A 19,156-nucleotide genomic window follows, 5' to 3' on the forward strand; every position below is an offset into this window, starting at 1 on the left:
GAGATGACACTCCCACAAGATTAGATCTGTTACTTATCAAAGAGCCAGACATTATCAGCTCCTTGAACTACCTTTGCCTGATAGGAAAAAATGACTAGGTTACAATTGAATTTCAGCTGGAGGAGGAGGAAATAGAGCCAAGGAATGAATCACACAGGCAAAGGAGATTCAATTTTAGTAAAGCAGATTACTTAGGGTTGAGAAAATTCTTTGAAGAAACAAATTGGGAGGAATTCATGAATACCACAGGAATAAGGAGGAAATGGAAAATCTTTCTTGACATTTACAACATAGGAGTGAACAAACATGTGCCAAAGACTAGAAAAGGGAAGAAGCAAAAACAGGATTGGTTTTACAAAAAGTTTGAGATTGCAAAAAAGGTCAGGCATGTGGCTTGAGGAAAACAGAGAAAGAAAAGAAGCAATAAAAAAAAGAATGATTACAAACAAGTTAGGAATGACTATACCAGAATTTGCAGGAAGAATGGAATTTCAAAAGAGGTGAAGTAGAAAAATGCACAGAGAAATCACCAAGTTAATAGTAGATGGTGAGGTCTTTGAAGATGCCTCAGCTCAGGCAGAAATAATGAAGACAAATAATGAACGAAGGTTTCCAATCGGTCTTCACAAAAGAGTGCAACTTCTTGGAGGAGCAAAAAACCAGTTTTGGCAGATATAAATGTAAAAGGGAAGTACTCAATATCCTCGAATCATTGGATGTGACAAAAACCTCAGGACCTGACAGGATCTCAAACTGGGTACTTGAAGAATGTAGGGAACAACTAGCAGACAAGATCCACATTCTTACTACACATTCATTGAAAGAAGGTACTGTGCCACTTGATTGGAAAAGGGCAAACGTGGTGCCAATTCACAAAGGTGGAAACAAGGAAACACCACTAAATTATAGGCCAGTATCACTAACCAGCACAATAGTGAAATTATGTGAAAGGATTGTGAAAGATCGATGGACCAAATATCTTGAAAAGATGAACATTCTGACAGATAGTCAGTTTGGCTTCAGATCTGGAAGGTCATGTGTGTTGACCCTTTTAAGGGTTTACTCCGAGTGATTGATGTGCTGCAAGAGAAGTGCAGGTGGACTGAATGTACCTGAATCTAGAGAAAGTATTTGATAAAGTACCTCAGTTGACTTATGTGGAAATTGGAGCATGTTGGAGGACTGAGAAGCAAACTATTAGAATGGATTAAAGACTTTTTGAAGGAAAGATACATGAGGACAGTGGTAAAGGACAAGATGTCTAGATGGGGAGCAGCAGCAAGCAGAGTATTACAAGGTTCAGGGCTTGTACCAATAATGTTTCTTGTCTATGTTAATGACATGATGGAAGAACAACAAGCTATGCCAACATGTTTGCAGATTATGCAAAAATCATGAGGAATGAAAAATGAGGACAGTTGAATATTGCAAAAAGATCTAGATACTATTTTAGCATGGAGCCAAGAATGGGAAATGAAGTTAAAAAAAAAAAAAAAAATGCAAAGTACTGGAAATAGGCAATAGTGGCAAAAGGCCATCCTTAAACTATTCCTTGGGAGGTGAACCCATTACAAAAGCAAAAGAGGAGCAAGACTTGGAAGTGTTGATAAAAGACCTGTCACCTGTCAGATATATCAGCAGGATTGTGGGAGAGACATATGGACTACTGCAGGAGATTAAAGTGGCCTTCCATGACATGGATCAAGAGATGATGAAAAGGCTCACCAAAACACTGATACGTCCAAGACTGGAATGAATATGTGTCACTCAGCGGTATGGTCCCCACACAGAGTGAAGGATATAAGCAAGATTGAAAGAATACAAAGGGCAGCAATCAAATTGGTCCCCATCCCGACAGATAAACCATATGAGGAAAGACTGAAGGTAGTGGGTCTGCCAACTTTGAAAGATTGAAGAGAAAGTGGTGACATGACTACAGTGTTCAGGTCATTAAAGGGGATAGATTGCATTGACAGAAGAGATCTCCTGATTAAAGATGGGGGGAGGGCTTTAAGATGTCTTGGAAAGGATGTGAAGAAATACAGTTTTCCATATAGATGTATAAATATGTGGAATAGCTCAGAAGGTGATACCCAAGCTCAAACAATACACGAGTTCAAATCTAAATATGACAACTGGAAATCAAAGAATTAGATTAAGTTGGAACCGTACATGCATTTGAGTCTAGGTATATTAGAAAATGAAAGAATAGGAGACAGGACCGAATGAGCGTTGCTCCTTTCCTGTATACTACAAATAGGTAAATACAGGACACATCGATGCCTTCTGTCAATATTTAAATACACGGTTATGTCCGGTACTTGTGTTTCAGTTCCTTTCGTTCACGTTCTCACAATGGTTCGATCGTGATGGCCAATGACACGTTCTTACCTATTGTACAACGAAGTACAGACAAGGTTTCTTCTCTAAACACTAAAAAACAACAATAACACTCTAGACAAAGTTATGTAACTTTCTCACTAAACAAGATAATACTTGTAACAGGATAGGCATGAAGGAAGACTGAGCAATTGGAGAGAGAGAGAGAGAAAGAAAGAGAGAGGGAGAGAGAGAGAGAGAGAGAGAGAGATTTTTTTTGTCGGGAATAACCAATGCTTCTATCCTTGCGGACAACATTTCACCGAAGAGGTGGAGTTACAGAGGTAAGAGGAAGAAAGTATAGATAAAGAGGGGGGGGGAAGAGGAGAGTGGGGGGGGAAGCGAAGACGGGAGGAGACCACTTAGCTAAGATAAATTATGAGTTGGAGATTTGCTCATGTAAACACGAAACATTCTCTCGGTTCACAGAATACAGACCGACAGACAGACAGGTAGACAGACAATGCAAACTGTAGAGGTGTACACAGTACGTCTTTATGTCGTGTCACGGGCGAATACCCCCCACCCACTCCCTCCATCCTCGCCTCCCCTTCTTCCAAGTTTCACTCGAAGAGATGGAGTATTTTGAGTTATTGTCTGCAAAGGGTTGGGTTGAGTTTTTTTTTTTTTTTTATAAAGTCGCCCACCGGTTGAATAAAATCGTCTCACTTTTGGACACGTCAGCTATACAATGAGGTATGGAGGGGCGGGAGTGGAGGGAAGGAGGGAAGGAGGGAGGGAGGGAGGGAGGGGATACATGGTCCGCTCCCCGCTCCCCACACCGAGGACGTGGGCGTGTGGGGGGAGGAACTTGCATGAATTTATCAGGAAGGGGGACGGGGGGGGAGACTGGTGGTCATGGGAGTGGAGTGAATAGGGAGGTGGGGAAAGAGGGGGGAGGAATAGGGAGGTGGGGTGGTGATGGTGGGGTGATTTTTTTTTTTTTTTTGGGGGTGGGTGGGTGGGAGTGAAGTATCACTCCCACGGGCTTTGTTTGAGCCTGACTGGGGGTCGCGCGCGCGGGGTGTGGCTAGGCTGGCTGCTGGGCTCCCTACAACACACACGTGGAGGTCGCTAAGTAAGGTCACGGAAGAAGTGAGGGAGGAGGAGGAGGAAGGGGAGGAGTGGAAGTGTAGGAAGAGGGGAGGAGGAGGAGGAGGAAGGGGAGGAGTGGAAGTGTAGGAAGAGGGGAGGAGGAGGAGGAAGAATAGAAGGGGAGGAGGAGGAAGAAGAGGAGGAGAAGTAGGAAGAGGAGGAGGTGGAAGAAGAGGAGGAGAAGTAGGAAGAGGAGGAGGTGGGTGTGTAGGAGGAGGGAGAGGAGTGGTGTTGGAAGACGGGAAGAGGAGGAGGAAAAGGAGAAAGTGGTGGATGAGAAGGAGGAGATGGGTGAGGAGGTGGATGAGAAGGAGGTGGTGGAGGAGGAGGAGGGAGGAGGAGGAGGAGGAGGAAGAGGGGATGTTAGTGGTGGTGGTGGGGGGGGGAGAAAAGCTAAAGGGGCGATGAGGCGATTTGACCTAACGTAGCTGGGAGGGGGACCCGAAAGGGGTCACGGTCCATTACTTGTAGTCATACAGTATACAGGGAAGGAGCAACGCTCATTCGGTCCTGTCTCCTATTCTTTAATTTTCTAACATAGCCCAGCGTGGGGGGGGGGGGGGAATCTATCAAGATCGCCATCGTATTGAAGGTGTTCAATGACAATTTATACAAAAATGTAAACAAGATTCACTGTCGTTGATTTTTTTAAGAGCGTGACATGTAGCCCCGTGATCAAGACTGCATAATGTTATCTATTCATCCGTTTACTTATCTATTATTATTTTCTTTTATTTGTTCATTTATCTACTTACGAGAACGATGGGGGGGAGGAGGAGGAGGAGGAGGAGGAGGAGGAGAAGGGGGAGGAGGAGGGGGAGGAGGAGGAGGAGAAGAGGAAAGAGAAAGAAGAATATAGGGTGTGCGTAAGGAGGTGGAAAGAGGGAGAGAGGGAGGGAGGGGGAGAGAGGGAGCGAGGTCTGTGATCCGGGCACGGGAAACTAGGGCGCTCGCTCCAGGAGGATCGGGGAGAGGTTGGACGGAGGAGAGGGGAAAGGAGAGGGGAGGGGAAAGGAGAGGGGAGGGGAAAGGAGAGGGGAGGGGAAAGGAGAGGGGAGAGGGGGAGGAGAGGGGAGAGGGGGAGGAGAGGGGAGAGGGGGGAGGAGAGGGGAGAGGAGGAGGAGAGGGGAGGGGGGAGGAGAGGGGAGAGGGGGAGGAGAGGGGAGAGGGGGAGGAGAGGGGAGAGGGGGAGGAGAGGGGAGAGGGGGAGGAGAGGGGAGAGGGGGAGGAGAGGGGAGAGGAGAGGGGAGAGGGGGAGGAGAGGGGAACGGGGGAGGAGAGGGGAGCGGGGGAGGAGAGGGGAGCGGGGGAGGAGAGGGGAGCGGGGGAGGAGAGGGGAGCGGGGGAGGAGAGGGGGAGGAGAGGGAAGGAGCGGGGAGGAGTGGGAAAAGGAGAGGGAAAAGGAGAGGGGAGGGGAGAGGAGAGGAGAGGGGAGGGGAGAGGAGAGGGGAGGGGAGGGGAGAGGAGAGGGGAGGGGAGAGGAGAGGAGAGGGGAGAGGAGAGGGGAGGGGAGAGGAGAGGGGAGGGGAGAGGAGAGGGGAGAGGGAAGAGGGGAGGGGAGGGGGAAAGGGAAAGGGAGGTGAGGGAAGAGGAGAGGGGAGAGGAGAGGGGAGAGGAGAGGAGAGGGGAGAGGAGAGGGGAGGGGAGAGGAGAGGGGAGGGGAGAGGAGAGAGAAGAGGAGAGAAGAGGAGAGGAGAGGGGAGTGGTAAGGCGGATTTTCTTAAAGCTCCAGGAGGGTAAAGGCCCCACCTCCCTCTCCCTCCCTACCTCCCCCTTCACTATCAACCTCACCCCCCCCTGAATCAGAGCCTTCGAGAGGCTGATGGAAATTGATGGGCCCCCCCAGAGGCAACGCGACCCTCGCCTAACATGTGAGTGAGAGTGAGAGTGAGAGAGAGTCACATAACAGTCTTCTATATACTCATACTAAGACGACCAAATTCAAAGTCGCCATCAGTTCCACAGCAACACACACAAAGTCGAGGTCAGGGAAGGAGGGGGGTATCCTAAAGCAAGGAGAAGGGGGGTCCTTCGCTTTTGGGGGGGATTTTTTTTGGGGGTGGGTCTAAAGATCTACACAAGATACTGTTGGAGTATTGATCTTTCTACAAACTACAATCCTAAAGCTTATACAATTAGCACTTACAGGACACTTCACTTTTTCAACGTCTCGATTTGAATAAAAAATGCACACAAATATTTCGCCAATATGGGAAGGGATGAAATTCTGACATCTATTAGAAATAACTACAGTAGTCAAACTGAAAATATTTAGTACAGAATCTTTATGCACAAAGTCTATCTTAATTGGTTAAAAATGTCGCCCGAGTCGACATGACGTCAAACATCAAGCGACGTTGACAAAACATGACGTCATCACCTCTCGATACAAGCAAAGACTTAAAAGGGTCATCACACTGGGTTACCTTTCTTCCAACCTCCGATTAATCAGCGGTAGGTACTGCCCGCCAACCTCCAAAACTTTTTCCGTCGTAAAATCATTATGGCAAACTATTTTCTCAACAATTGACATACAATGTCACGTGATATTATGCTGGAGGAAAATTATTTTCTTCCAGTATATCAGATTTCTCCCCGAAAACTGCAAGCTACAAATCTGTTCCAACAGTCGGAGGAAAAATAGTCCAGTATGATACCACCTTAAGACCTTTACAGCGTCCTCTGATGGATAAAACAAGGATCCTCTGTCAGCGACCTTCTACGAGTACTACACGAGTCTTGTAGGTTCCCGACATCATTGATCTACGTCAAGTTGAAGGTGGCTTTACGTTGAAGCGAATCATGTTTTCGACAACACACAAAATAGAACACATTTACGATGAAAATATATACCTTACGGTTACTGAATATCGATACATCACATTACGTAAACACATCTGAAAATGAACTATAATATGAACATTAAATAATATTCTCTCACGCACATACACACACACAAATTACATTTACATATATACATGCTGTATACTGCTAAATACAAGTATGGCATCATCAAATATAAAGCAGTTTGCACACACACACATACACACGCACACACACACGCACACACACACACACACACACACACACACATACATATGCAATTCGTTTGCCACAGGCTGCCTAAAGCCTGAACTACAATTGCTGTAGTTAGTTGAACCGACTTTGTGGCTCACTTCACATCAGTCGTACTATGAAGGTGCCCACGCCGAAGCGACGGCAGGCAAGACAACAAAAACAGACAATAATAGGAGTGCCAGGCGTTGGGGGGAGGGGGGTTGCCAACTTACAGGAAGGACCACACAACTTGATGACTACTGCTTCGACTGTATCAGCGACAGGTTGGCGTTCCTTGCAGCACTGAAACCACGAGGCCATCGCTGCTGCTCCTCCTCCTCCTCCTCTTCTTCTTCTTCCTCCTCCTCGTCTTCTTCACTGGGTACAGTGCCGACACCCAACGCGCCACTTACAACGGAACCTTCTGTCGACGATCTGGAGTTCGGTAACGGGCGTGGCGGAGGAAGCGGAGGCGTGTGGCACCACGGGGCTTCCGTGGTATCGGACATAAAGCCTTGACGGGAGTCTAATCTCTTGACACACACACACACACACACGTGGGGGTTAACCAAGTGCAATATTGTAGAGTTTACATTGTCTGCAGTTTAAATATTCATATAAATAACCGTGTATGAAACCTCAGACATTATTCATTTCAAAGTCACACCACGGATATTTTTAGCTTCACTGTTTTGTAACAGAACATTTTTCCAGTCACACCTAACAAAAGGAAAATCATATATATGAAAAAAAGGTTACCAATGGTATACATTCTCGCCTACATGAAAAAACAAGAATCGGCTACAAAACCAATTCTGAACTTGAGATATTTTATTCTGGTTGGGGATATATATATGTATATATATATATGTATGTATATATATATATATATATATATATATATATATGCGTAAGTAATTTCTTTGTATCAGCAAGATTTAATTATACGAAAGCGTTCTGTTTCGTTAGTTTACTTTTCCTAGTGGTTACTTACGCATTTGTGAACACGTGTTCCTAGTGTTTTATTTGCATATATAATATATATATATCTATAGATATATATATATATATATATATATATACATACCTATACATACATATACATATTCACAAAGATACACGGTGCTTTGTGATGTCATTGTTCTTTTCAGGGTTCGACGAGTCCCTGCCGATTACCGGTATGTAGTTTCTTGCTTATATGAACGTTGTAAAAACCACAGGAATATCCCAGAATTACCTCGGTGAGGGGCGGTCACCTAGACCAAACATACACCGTCAGCATTACGAATTAAAATGGATGGCAAATTTGACGGAAGTCATAATAATCTCCACAAACTCTGCCTTACTAATCCACAGTCGTCGTCGTCGTCGTCGTCATCCTCATCTAAACTTTCGTTCTCATTCCTTTTACAACAACGACAATAATGATAAAAAATAGAATAAAACAAAATAACTAAATTAATACAAATAAATAAATGAATAAAGAACTTTATAATTAAATCAACAAATGAGGAGGATAGTGAGTCTCAACAGTCATTCAGACCGACTGAAAACCACAAAGATAATGACATGGAACGCCAGCAGGGCCGGGCGGGAGATGAAAGAGGAAGCAAGACAGACAAGAGTGGGTGAGTGAGTGAGTGAGTGAGTGTGTGTGTGTGTGTGTGTGTGTGTGTGTGTGTGTGTGTGTGTGTGTGTGTATGTGTGTGTGTGTGTGTGTGTGTGTGTGTGTGTGTGTGTGTGTGTGTGTGTGTGTGTGTGAGAGAGAGAGAGAGAGAGAGAGAGAGAGAGAGAGAGAGAGAGAGAGAGAGAGAGAGAGAGAGAGAGAGAAAAAGAGAGAGAGATTATCGAAACGCTTAACCCCAATCATGGGCGAGGACTTGGCGTTAGCGTTACGAAGCAGAGCATGACCAACATGGCAGGAACGGAGGAGGAGAAGGAGGAAGAGGAAGAGGAGGAGATGGCGAAGTTGAGGTAACCAAGGCAACAAACTTCGTTTTACTACACACACACACACACACACACACACACACACACACACACACACACACACACACACAGACCACACACACACATTAATTGGAGAAAAGGATGTAGACCAAGTTGGAACTATACAAGAAGTCAGGCAGGTAAATTGCAGAGAAAGAGACAGGTCCTCACAAGCGTTGCTCTTTTCCTGAATACTACAATTAGGTAAAAGCAATTAGGTAAACACACACACACACATTATATATATATATACATATAAAACCGTGAACTTCATATGTTAAATCAAGAGAAAATATTTTCCAGATTCGGCTTCCAATTCCTTCTAACATCGTTGCCAAATCAAGCCTCCCCCCCCAAAAAAAAAAAAAATAATAAATAAAAAATAACCTATTTTGAGCCACTTCACGGACGGGTGTCATATGATTTCATTAGAAATTATTTTTATTCCCAGAAAGGTCCCTCCGACCTAAACCAAATGGCCTGGCGTCAAGCAAAACATAGACGTCAAGTGGGCCAAACCTGGTCCAAAGTGGTCCAAATTGGGCCAGAATTTAAGTCCCTAAAATTGACCAAAAATAGTCCACAAGAGGATCATTCTTTTCACTGAATACCACTGTCTGGTGCTAGTCAGAATGAAGTACAGCCATGGCTGAAAAGTTCATGAGCAGGCAGTGCGAGGAGCTACAGCCAATACAGGACAGAGCGCTCGAACAAGAAGTTGACTTTCCACGCCCCTCTCTCTCAACGTGGTCGCCCCTCGGTGAACGAATATTTGGTAGTTAGGTATGTAGATCTGGGATTCCCAAGTAATGTATCACTAATTGTTTTGGCCCACTTTTTCATATCATAATCACAAAAGATATATGTATGGAATACACACACATATATACATACATACATATTATATATATATATATATATATGTGTGTGTGTGTGTGTGTGTGTGTGTGTGTGTGTTTGTGTGTGTGTGTGTGTGTTAGAAGAAAATATATTCCACGTCACAGGACGTCACACTACGAGAAGAATCAAGCATACGACGTCGCGTACGTCGCAGCAGTAGCACTAAACAGCTATTGAGCGTCAGGTCTAACCAGAACCCGACCAAAGGCCACTTAACTGGAATTAGGTCGACCTTGACCTCTTAGGACATCTGGTCCGCACGAGATGCGACCGTTGTGAAGCGTACGTCCACAGAAGGAATTATCTTTGCATTTTCTTTTTCGCCAGGTATGATTAAAATATGCCATGTCCTTTCTATGCACCATAATTGTAAAAAAAAATCACTTAACATTGAGTGTATCACTCAACCATGTAAATACCTACTTCTGTCACATTGTAAATATTACTGTAGGACCAAAAATTGATGTAGTGGCAACCGTCACATCCTTCGTGGTCAGTTGCCTTGCTTCTTAGCGCAGATCTCGACTGGCGCTGGACAAGGCAATTGGCTGCGATTTACTAGAATAAATCCGTAGAATGAAACAGCCTTTTACTTGCTCCGCTACTCACATCGCCTCCAAAGTGTGCATCAAACCTTCCATTGATAATAATAATAATAAATGTAAAAATTTTGCTTGTCGTTTGTCAGCCACAAAAGTGATGTCTGAGCAAATCCTTCTTTAATCGGCAATTAGTTTATTACAATAGAATACACCAAATGAGACACAGAATAGCTGCTGCCATGGATTCTGAGCTTTTAATATTTACTAATGGTCTCGGTAGACTTTCCTCAATACTTTTAAAGTCGGTTTTCCACCTTTCGTGTTGGTAATGATAATGGCTGTAATATTTATTGATAATGTCTTGCAGTATTAGTTAATCGTGCACCCATACTTTATATCTAACATACATGAAAGCTTACCGTAACTTTATCTTCATAAGGCAACACATTTGATTCCTATACTTAACAAGGTATATATAACTGCTAGCAACTCGTGAACTCGTTAACAGAGGTTGCGACCATTGTTTATACAGCAGCCGTCACATTCCGTAATAGAAGTTATTTATCATACTTCTACTCATTACATATAATGTGTATTCCATACATATAGCTATATTTTGTAATTATGATATAAAAAAGAGTGGGCCAAAACAATTTGTGACACATTACTTGGGAATTCCAGACCTGCACACCAAACTACTAAATATTCGCTCACTGAGAGGCGACCACGATGAGAGAGAGAGAGAGAGAGAGAGAGAGAGAGAGAGAGAGAGAGGGGCAGAGGGGCATAGAGGTCCATAACAGGACCACCTTTACACTTCCTAGGACTCAGCTGTCGCCTGGCGATTTTAATCGTCTGACACCTCCCGCTGAGGAGGACGCAAGACACGAGTTCTGCCGATTGTCGCAAGGTGATTCTATTCAGCTGCGGGGCGTCCCCACTCCCCTCCCCTCCCCTCCCCTCCCCCAATCGAAAGGAGTTTAAACAATTACCGGCAGAGTCTATTAACCAACTCAATCTGGCAACAACGTCAGGTTAAATTCTCTGTCACGCAGGAGGGTATATATGTGTATACATCCACACACACACATACATACACACACACACACACACACACACACACACACACACACAGGAAATAGCTCTCGATCACGAGTCCAACACATGATCCAAAGACCGAGTTGAATCATATATATATATATATATAATATATATATATATATTATATATATATATATATATATAATATATAATATATATATATATATATATATATATATATACTATATACATACAAATACATACATATACATACATACACATATACATACACACATATAAATATATATGCACACACAACACGTACATATTCTAGATTGAGAAATTCTATTACATGACCCTGGACAACTAACTGATGAAGACGTTCCTCTCTGTACCTTCTCCCCCAACCAGATAGCATTGCTCGCCCTGCTCAGTAGACGCCAAGCCCTTCCCTTCCCTTCATGTGTGTGGTGGCCGAGAAGGAACCGGCTCCGAAGTACTGATGGAGAACCAAACAACATCACGGATCACGTGACATGTGACGTCACACAATTTGGTCCGTGTTTGTGCGGCGAGACGACAAGCAACAGCTGCCGAAGGACCGAATTGGTGGTGAGGACGACAATTCGGGCTAAACATTATGACACACACGTGTCCGACAGACACCAAGTCCGAAACGTATCTTTCTGGTTTTGTACGATGAAATATGGAACAGTAGACAAGGGATATTGGAATATGAGGGAGTTGTATGATTAATGCCATCAACAATTTTGTAGTAGTAATGATAATGTGGTGGTGGTGGTTGCAGTGGTGGTGGCAGTGGCAGTGGTAGTGGTGGTGGTGGTGGTGGTGTTGGCAGTGGTGTTGGTGTTGGCAGTGGTGGTGGCAGTGGTGGTGGTGGTGGTGGTGATGGTGATGATGATGATGAGGATATCAATAATATTAATGATAATAATAATAATAATAATAATAATAATAATAATAATAATAATAATAATAATAATAACAATAACAATAATAATAATAACAATAATAATAATAACAATAATAACAATAATAATAATAATAATAATAACAATAATTAATAATAATAATAATAACAATAATAATAATAATAATAATACTGATTATGATAACGACAATGTACGATGATGATAATGAAAGTAATGATAATCATATTATCAAAACCTATTTTCAATTAATTTAAAAATTCAGTAAAAATGATGAAAAATAAAACAAAAATAAAAAAGGTGAGAAGTCCTAGGTCATCCATGATCTTTTTCCCCCATTTGCGCCAACATATATTTCACAACACAGACACACACACACACACACACACACACACACACACACACACACACACACACACACACTGACCAGCCTTTGTATCAACGGATTACAAAGGCGGAGCATGCCGACAGGAGACCTTTTGGTCCATAACTAGGTCGGATGCGAAAAAAATATAATGATAAATATATAAATAAATAAATAAATAAAATCATAATAATATAATAAATAAAATAGATAAATGAATGCATAGGTCTACATAGTAAACAAACAGGTAAATAGTAAACAATAATAAATTGAAAAAAAAACAAATAAATGAAAATAAAGCAAATAATAAACAGACAAATAATAACAAACAAATAAACAAATAACATAAAATAAATGGCAGTCATTACATCATTTTGCTTAGGTATTTATCTAAACGAATCTTTATCCGCGACAAACTCCTCTTTTCCTTTTATCCAATTTCTCAGTTTTATTATCAGACTTGCACGTTCTCTCCAGGCGATTTTATTAGATTTTATTCAGTAGAGGGTAAACTAGATCAAGTTTTAGACAAATATTGGTGCCTATAGGAGGAGTGGGAGTGGGAGTGGGAGTGGGAGGGGGAGTGGGAGTAGGAGGGGAGGTTCTTCAAAGAGAAGCAGTTTTGACCTATCCGTCCGAATTCAAACGGCGTTCATTAAAAATAATGAGTAAAAAGAATAAATATAAAATAAAAAATAAATAGACACATAAATAATTAAATATATAAATAAGATAGTCAAGAAATAATTTAAAAAGTCAAAGTAAACAAATACGATAAAGAACAAATGTAAGAAAAAAGAAAACAATATATCCTCCTGCCACACAATGTACAACAACAAAAAAGTGAATAGAAAAATTAAAAATATTTTTAAACTACCCTCCTCCACCTCCCACCCACCCTCAACCCGGGACACATTTTATGTCCACCATTTGGCACCGCATAGGCCAACAAACCACGTCAAACGTGACTCATATTTGACTCACATCAGTACCCAGAATCACTTTACTAAGTAAATAAAATATGACACGTAACCAACCACATGATATATCAGATGCTCTCTTCTTCATCATCATCATCATCATCATCATCCCTAAATACACAGTTGTGAAACCAGTGACCTGGATAAATCTTCCCCCACTTCCTCCTCTTCTTCAACAGCCCGCTTCCTCATTCTTCCCAATATCCCTCCACCTTCTCGTCCTTATCCTTCTCCTCCTCTTTCTCAACGTCTTCTTCCTCCTCTTCTCCTCGAGCAGTCACTTAACCCGTTTTTATGTCCTTAATCTCTTTATCCCACCTCTCAACCCATTTCCTTGTTTCGCTCAGGTATAGCACGTTCAACCAGAGGGTCAAGAGGGGGAGAATTCAAACGCACATTTAGGCTCCTTGTCACAATGTCGCACCTACTCACCCCCAAACAATGGAACAGCAAGAATCACATCTCACAACTTTTCTTTCCCTTTTCCGGCAAGGGGGGGGGGGGTTAGGTAATGTTCATGAACCAAGATCTAACAGTATATAAGTTTATTTCGGATAGCAAATGAAGGATACGTACGTTTGAAATTCGAATGTCTTGCATGCATGAGCATGGCGACTAGAGGGTGCATGGCCGGACCTCCATGCGAGCGATATGACGTCATATCGTTTATTTTTTCTCGTAGGCAAATATCGATATTATTTAGAAGTCGAACAAGATGAGGAGGAATGAGAAAATATTTTTTTTTTTTGGGGGGGGAATGGGTCACGTATAAGAACATTCTGGATTTCCTTGCTTAAGGATTACTTAGCCCCAAACCTACCCGGTCGTTAATAGCTGTTGAGGTCAAAGTGAACAGCACAAGTACCGGTAATATTTCCCTACCTGCTCAATTGATGGTCTATCACATTACCACATTGTGTGTGTGTGTGTGTGTGTGTGTGTGTGTGTGTGTGTGTGTGTGTGTGTGTGTGTGTGTGTGTGTGTGTGTGTGTGTGTGTGTGCGCGCGCGCACATGTAGTTCCTTTTCGTAACTCTCCCTTCCTGGCCGTTACCATACCATGGCTTACATTATTTTTTTTATTCTGGCTAAACCTGGCGACGTGTACTGGGCTTGTGGTAGCGCTCTCCTAGAGGAGGAGGAGGAGGAGAAAGGGGCTTGTAGCGAGGTCAGGGCTCCTTTCCTTCCTTCCTTCCTTCCTTCCTTCCTGCTTTCCTTCCCTTTCTTTCATTCTTCTCCTCCTTCCCACCGTTCCCATGGCAACGACTTGAAAGGCGAGGAGGGCTCAAGACTAATGAGAAGTTAAGGAGGAGGAGGAGGAGGAGGGGGGGGAAAGGAGGAGGAGGAGGAAGTTGGAGAGGAGGAGGAGGAGGAGGAGGAGGAGAAAGAGAAGGAAGAGGAGGGAAGGAGATGAAGGAGAAAACGAAGAGGAGGTAGAGGAGGAAGAGAGGGACGAGGAGGAGGAGGAGAGGCCGGGAGGAATGAGGCGTTGACAATGAGGAGTGAGAAGGAAAATGAGAAGATTTAAGTATAATAGCTCAGCTCAAGAGAGGAGTGGGAGGGAGGGAGGGAGGGAGGAAAGGAGGGAGGGAGGGAGAGAGGGAGGAAAGGAGGGAGGGAGGGAGGAAAGGAGGGAGGGAGAGAGGGTGGGTGGGAGGGAGGGAGAGAGGGAGAGTGAGGAGGGAGAGTGGGAGGGAGGTAGGGAGAGAGGGAGGGATGGACAGGAGAGATGGAGAAGGGAGGGAGAGAGAGGGAAAGGGGAGGGGAAGGAGAAGGAGAGAAGAAAGGAGGGGAGGGAAGAGGGATGAGAGATTGGGAGAAAAGACTGCAGGAAGAGTACTGTTGACAAATGGTTGAAACGAGAAATAATTTTGGTAACAGAGATATACCCAGAACTGGGTCCAGACTGAAAACCTAGGCCCATGATCTGGCCAAGTTCTAGACTAATATTCACCTATTCTAGGATTGAGTGTGCCATCGAAATGTATGACGTCATAATCATGACGTCGTACAATGCAAGATATTCATATGACTTAATAAAAAGGACTACATTGTATATGGAACAACAACGTATAGTATTAGAATCACAAGAGAACGTAACAATATATAGTATATATATTCCTCTAGTAATGAAAATATTACCCATATATTAAGGAGACTTTGATGGCAACATCCCTACGGACCAGAGGCACACAGCATCATTTTACGGAGACAAATTTCTGTCCACAGAAGATAATTTTATTTACTTATTTATCTATTCATTTATCTATTTTTTTTTTAACTTTCATTATAAATCGCTTCTGTTGTATTTAAACTGAGTGCGAGAGAGACTTGGGAGTTCTAGTGAGTCCGGGCCTTAAAACCAGGAAACAGTGCATTAGCGCCAGGAATAAAGCTAACAGAGCATTAAGTTTCATTGCTAAGACAGTAACGAATAGAAGTGCAGAGGTAATTATCAAACTCTAATTAGCGATAGTTAGACCCATCCTTGACTATGCGGTACAATTTTGGTCTCCGTCCTATAGAATGGACATCAATTCACTAGAATCAGTACAGAGAAGAATGATCTAAATGATACATTAACTTACACTCTCTGGAAAGACGCAGAGTGTGGGGTGATCTAATTGAGGTGTTCAAGTGGATCAAAGGCTTTAACAAGGGTGATGCAAACAAGGTCATCATATTAAAACAATAGAACAGGATTCGCAGTTATGGATTTAAACTGGACAAAATTAGATTTAAGAAGGAAATAGGCAAGAATTGGTTTACTAATAGGGTGGTCAACGAATGGAATAGACTTAGTAACCATGTAGTGAGCGCTGAAAGTATCAGTTGTTTTAAGAAACGGTTAGACAACTTTATGGATGGGGATGACAGGTGGTAATGGACATGGAACTGCCTAGTGTAGGCCTTATGGTCTCTTGCAGTCTCCTTCATTCTTATGTTCTTATTTAAACCTCTCCTGTACCAGGGCTAGGGCACCACTTCTTCTTGCGGTGCAGGGTTAAGAATACCGTCACCGAGTTCCTACACGGGTCATAAAAGGCGACTCAATGGGGACGAGTGAGGAGACTGGTGGGTGCCCATGTCACGCTTAGACCCAAAGCATCCTTGGACGGGATTGGCTATCTCCCATACAAGAGGCAAAAACCATTGTTTATATACAAACACAAACACACACACACACACACACACACACACACACACACACACACGAGTCCAGGTCCGAGTTCTGAGTTTATTCCCGACCGGTTTCGCTTTAAGCTTCTTCCGAGTGCTTCTTCCTTTCTCAATTTGTCACAATGTCTCAACATATATATATATATATATATATATATATATATATATATATATAGATAGATAGATAAAATTATAAACAAATAAATCAGAAGACTTCCCAACTCGTAGAACAGATAAATAAAAAAATAAAGAGAGAGAGAGAGAGAGAGTGAGAGTGAGGCCTTCGGCATAAAAAAAAAGCCCTTTGATCTCGGTGAGCCAGTATAAGTGACAGTCACCAGTGACCGCCGAGGTTCGAACTCGAGACCTTTTCCCCTCCCGTGGCGCAACCCAAGCCGACTGCGCCACATCTCTACCTGGAAGTGTTGGGAAAGATGATTTCATCAAAGCGAAGTTACAATATTGTGTCGGAGGGTTGCAATGCAGTGGTGTGTGTGTGTGTGTGTGTGTGTGTGTGTGTGTGTGTGTGTGTGTGTGTGTGTGTGTGTGTGTGTGTGTGTGTGTGTGTGTGTGTGTGTGTGTGTGTGTGTGTGTGTGTGTGTGTGTGTGTGTGTGTGTGTATACACACACGTCGGGTGAGTCAGCCCAGATGGTTTCGTGGTTTTGTTGGCTACGCAACAATAACCCAGAACTCCCATTCTCAAAGATGCATCACACACGCACGTGCGTGCACACACACACACACGCACGAACCCACATAAGGAACAAACTACTGCCATAAATAAGATACTTATCTTTATGTAAAAAAAAAAAATAAAAAAAATCCACAGTAATTGCATATGGCTTCTCTCTCCCTCTCTCTCTCTCTCTCCCTCCTAGACCACAACGGGCGGTTCCCTCACTTTTCTCCAGTGGCGGAACGTTGCTTGCACACAGCGGAAGCAGAATGCACCAATTCCACTTCCATTTACTCTTTTGGCACAAGAAAGACTCCAACCCATTCAAAGAGAAAGGGAGAAAGTTGCAGACGTGTGTTTGGAAGGTTTTCTGTGTGTGTGTGTGTGTGTGTGTGTGTGTGTGTGTGTGTGTGTGTGTGTGTGTGTGTGTGTGTGTGTGTGTTTAAAGACTTATCATAAAGTTTGATAGTAAAATGTTCAGCGTTGATGGTCCACTGCAAGACCGTCGACCAAACCCGTGCAGGACGAAACCTATACCTCACCACGTGATTGTATGTGGAGTGTCAAGCGTATTGGATAGGCTGTGCTTGAGAAGGGAGTCTGAAACCAGTGCTCCACCACCTTGATCATACTGATGACGTGCCAGCATTGAAAGGCGACACTGGTATACTGCCCCTCTGATGTCCACCGTTGCACAGAGGGGTTGGAAGGCCGTGAAAGTGCGACTTTGAACAAAACGCGCACTTCCCCCCGGAAATCGATCCCGGGGTTTCAGTGTTTGAGCCAGGAACGCTACCTACTGCTCCACCCAGGTGTTCAGTATCTTTACATATAACCCAGGACGGTCACAATTAACTTGCTTGTTATTATTTGTCTGTTTATTTATTATTTTCTTGATTTTCATTTATTATTATCTGTTAGTTTATTATTTACTATTTACCTGTTTATTATTTAACTATACCTATGCATTTGTTTTATTCATCAATATTTATATTACTATAATTCTTATTTTATTTTATTTTTCATCTTTATTTTTTATCATTATTATATTTTTTCCGCATCCAACCTAGTTATGGACCAAAAGGTCTCCTGTCGGCATGCTCTGCCTTTGTAATCCTTCAAGATATCGCTGAAAAACACTAGATAATGGATATTAAAATTGTTGATAATACGCAATTATTGTGATACGATATTGATAACAAGAAGTCCATACAAGAGATTAGAAGAAACGAGTTAATTAAAAAGTAAAACTAACAAAAAAGTCATGGAAACTCAAAACTACATTTGGGGAAAATGGTGACGCAATGGAACTAGGTCCAGACAAGAAGAAACATCACAAAACTGAAACAGGAAATAAAACGAAATTGGCAAATGATACGGAAGCACACACGACCCTTTCATGAATCGAACTGGAGACAGACATATGTCTTCTATCCTCTATTTCATCAACTTCTGAGGAGTCACTAAGTGTATACTTGTTTCAGCAAGATTAAATAGATTAATTTTCCTTTAGAATGGGATTTGGTCTAGTGGGGCAAAATTCACTATATAATCAATCAATCCTTTGGTTCAAGATCCTTTCAGGAGACTCTTGTCTTTTGCCCTCCTGTACCATGTACTTGTCAAGTCAGTTGTCACCCCGCTGGCCCAAGGCAGTGACCGTGAATCACTGGCGCCACATACTGGCCACGGGCCGAAACTGCCACTTTTGCCCTGAGTGCTACGATATCATGGGCAAGTGAGTGACCGACAGCCACGGTGCGAGATCGAACCTGAGTTTTCGCATTCACGAAGTCAGATCGAACTCCGACGGCGCTGCAGAAGCGGAGCGGTAAAGAAGGAAGTCTTACAAAACCATTGACTAATCTCTGGTCAGACACATCAACTGTCTCCAGCGTTGCGTAATGCTTTCCTCCCCCTTCCGCCCACCCCCTTAACCACCCCCACCCCCCCTAAATCCACACAATCCCCCCCAACCCTCCCACACATAATGACTCGGACACC

The 19,156-nt window shown here is 43.0% G+C and overlaps 1 protein-coding gene across 6 annotated transcripts in view; it reads right to left on the reverse strand.

Annotated features, from left to right (window-relative positions):
• The window catches only part of stmA (Protein EFR3 homolog stmA), a 150,633-nt gene that overhangs the window by 22,283 nt on the left and 109,194 nt on the right, over window positions 1-19,156 (reverse strand). For 3 of the 6 annotated variants that reach the window (XM_076201962.1, XM_076201964.1, XM_076201963.1), the window contains exon 2: window positions 6,765-7,251. The exons of the other annotated variants lie outside the window; for them this stretch is intronic. In XM_076201962.1, the coding sequence (XP_076058077.1) occupies window positions 6,765-6,852 (88 nt within the window). In that variant the 5' untranslated portion in view covers window positions 6,853-7,251. The remainder of the gene's footprint in view (window positions 1-6,764; window positions 7,252-19,156) is intronic. 6 annotated transcript variants of the gene reach the window in all.

This window comes from Oratosquilla oratoria, chromosome 18, assembly GCF_046742065.1.
Source record: "Oratosquilla oratoria isolate Oo_2021 chromosome 18, ASM4674206v1, whole genome shotgun sequence".
NCBI lineage: Eukaryota > Metazoa > Arthropoda > Malacostraca > Stomatopoda > Squillidae > Oratosquilla > Oratosquilla oratoria.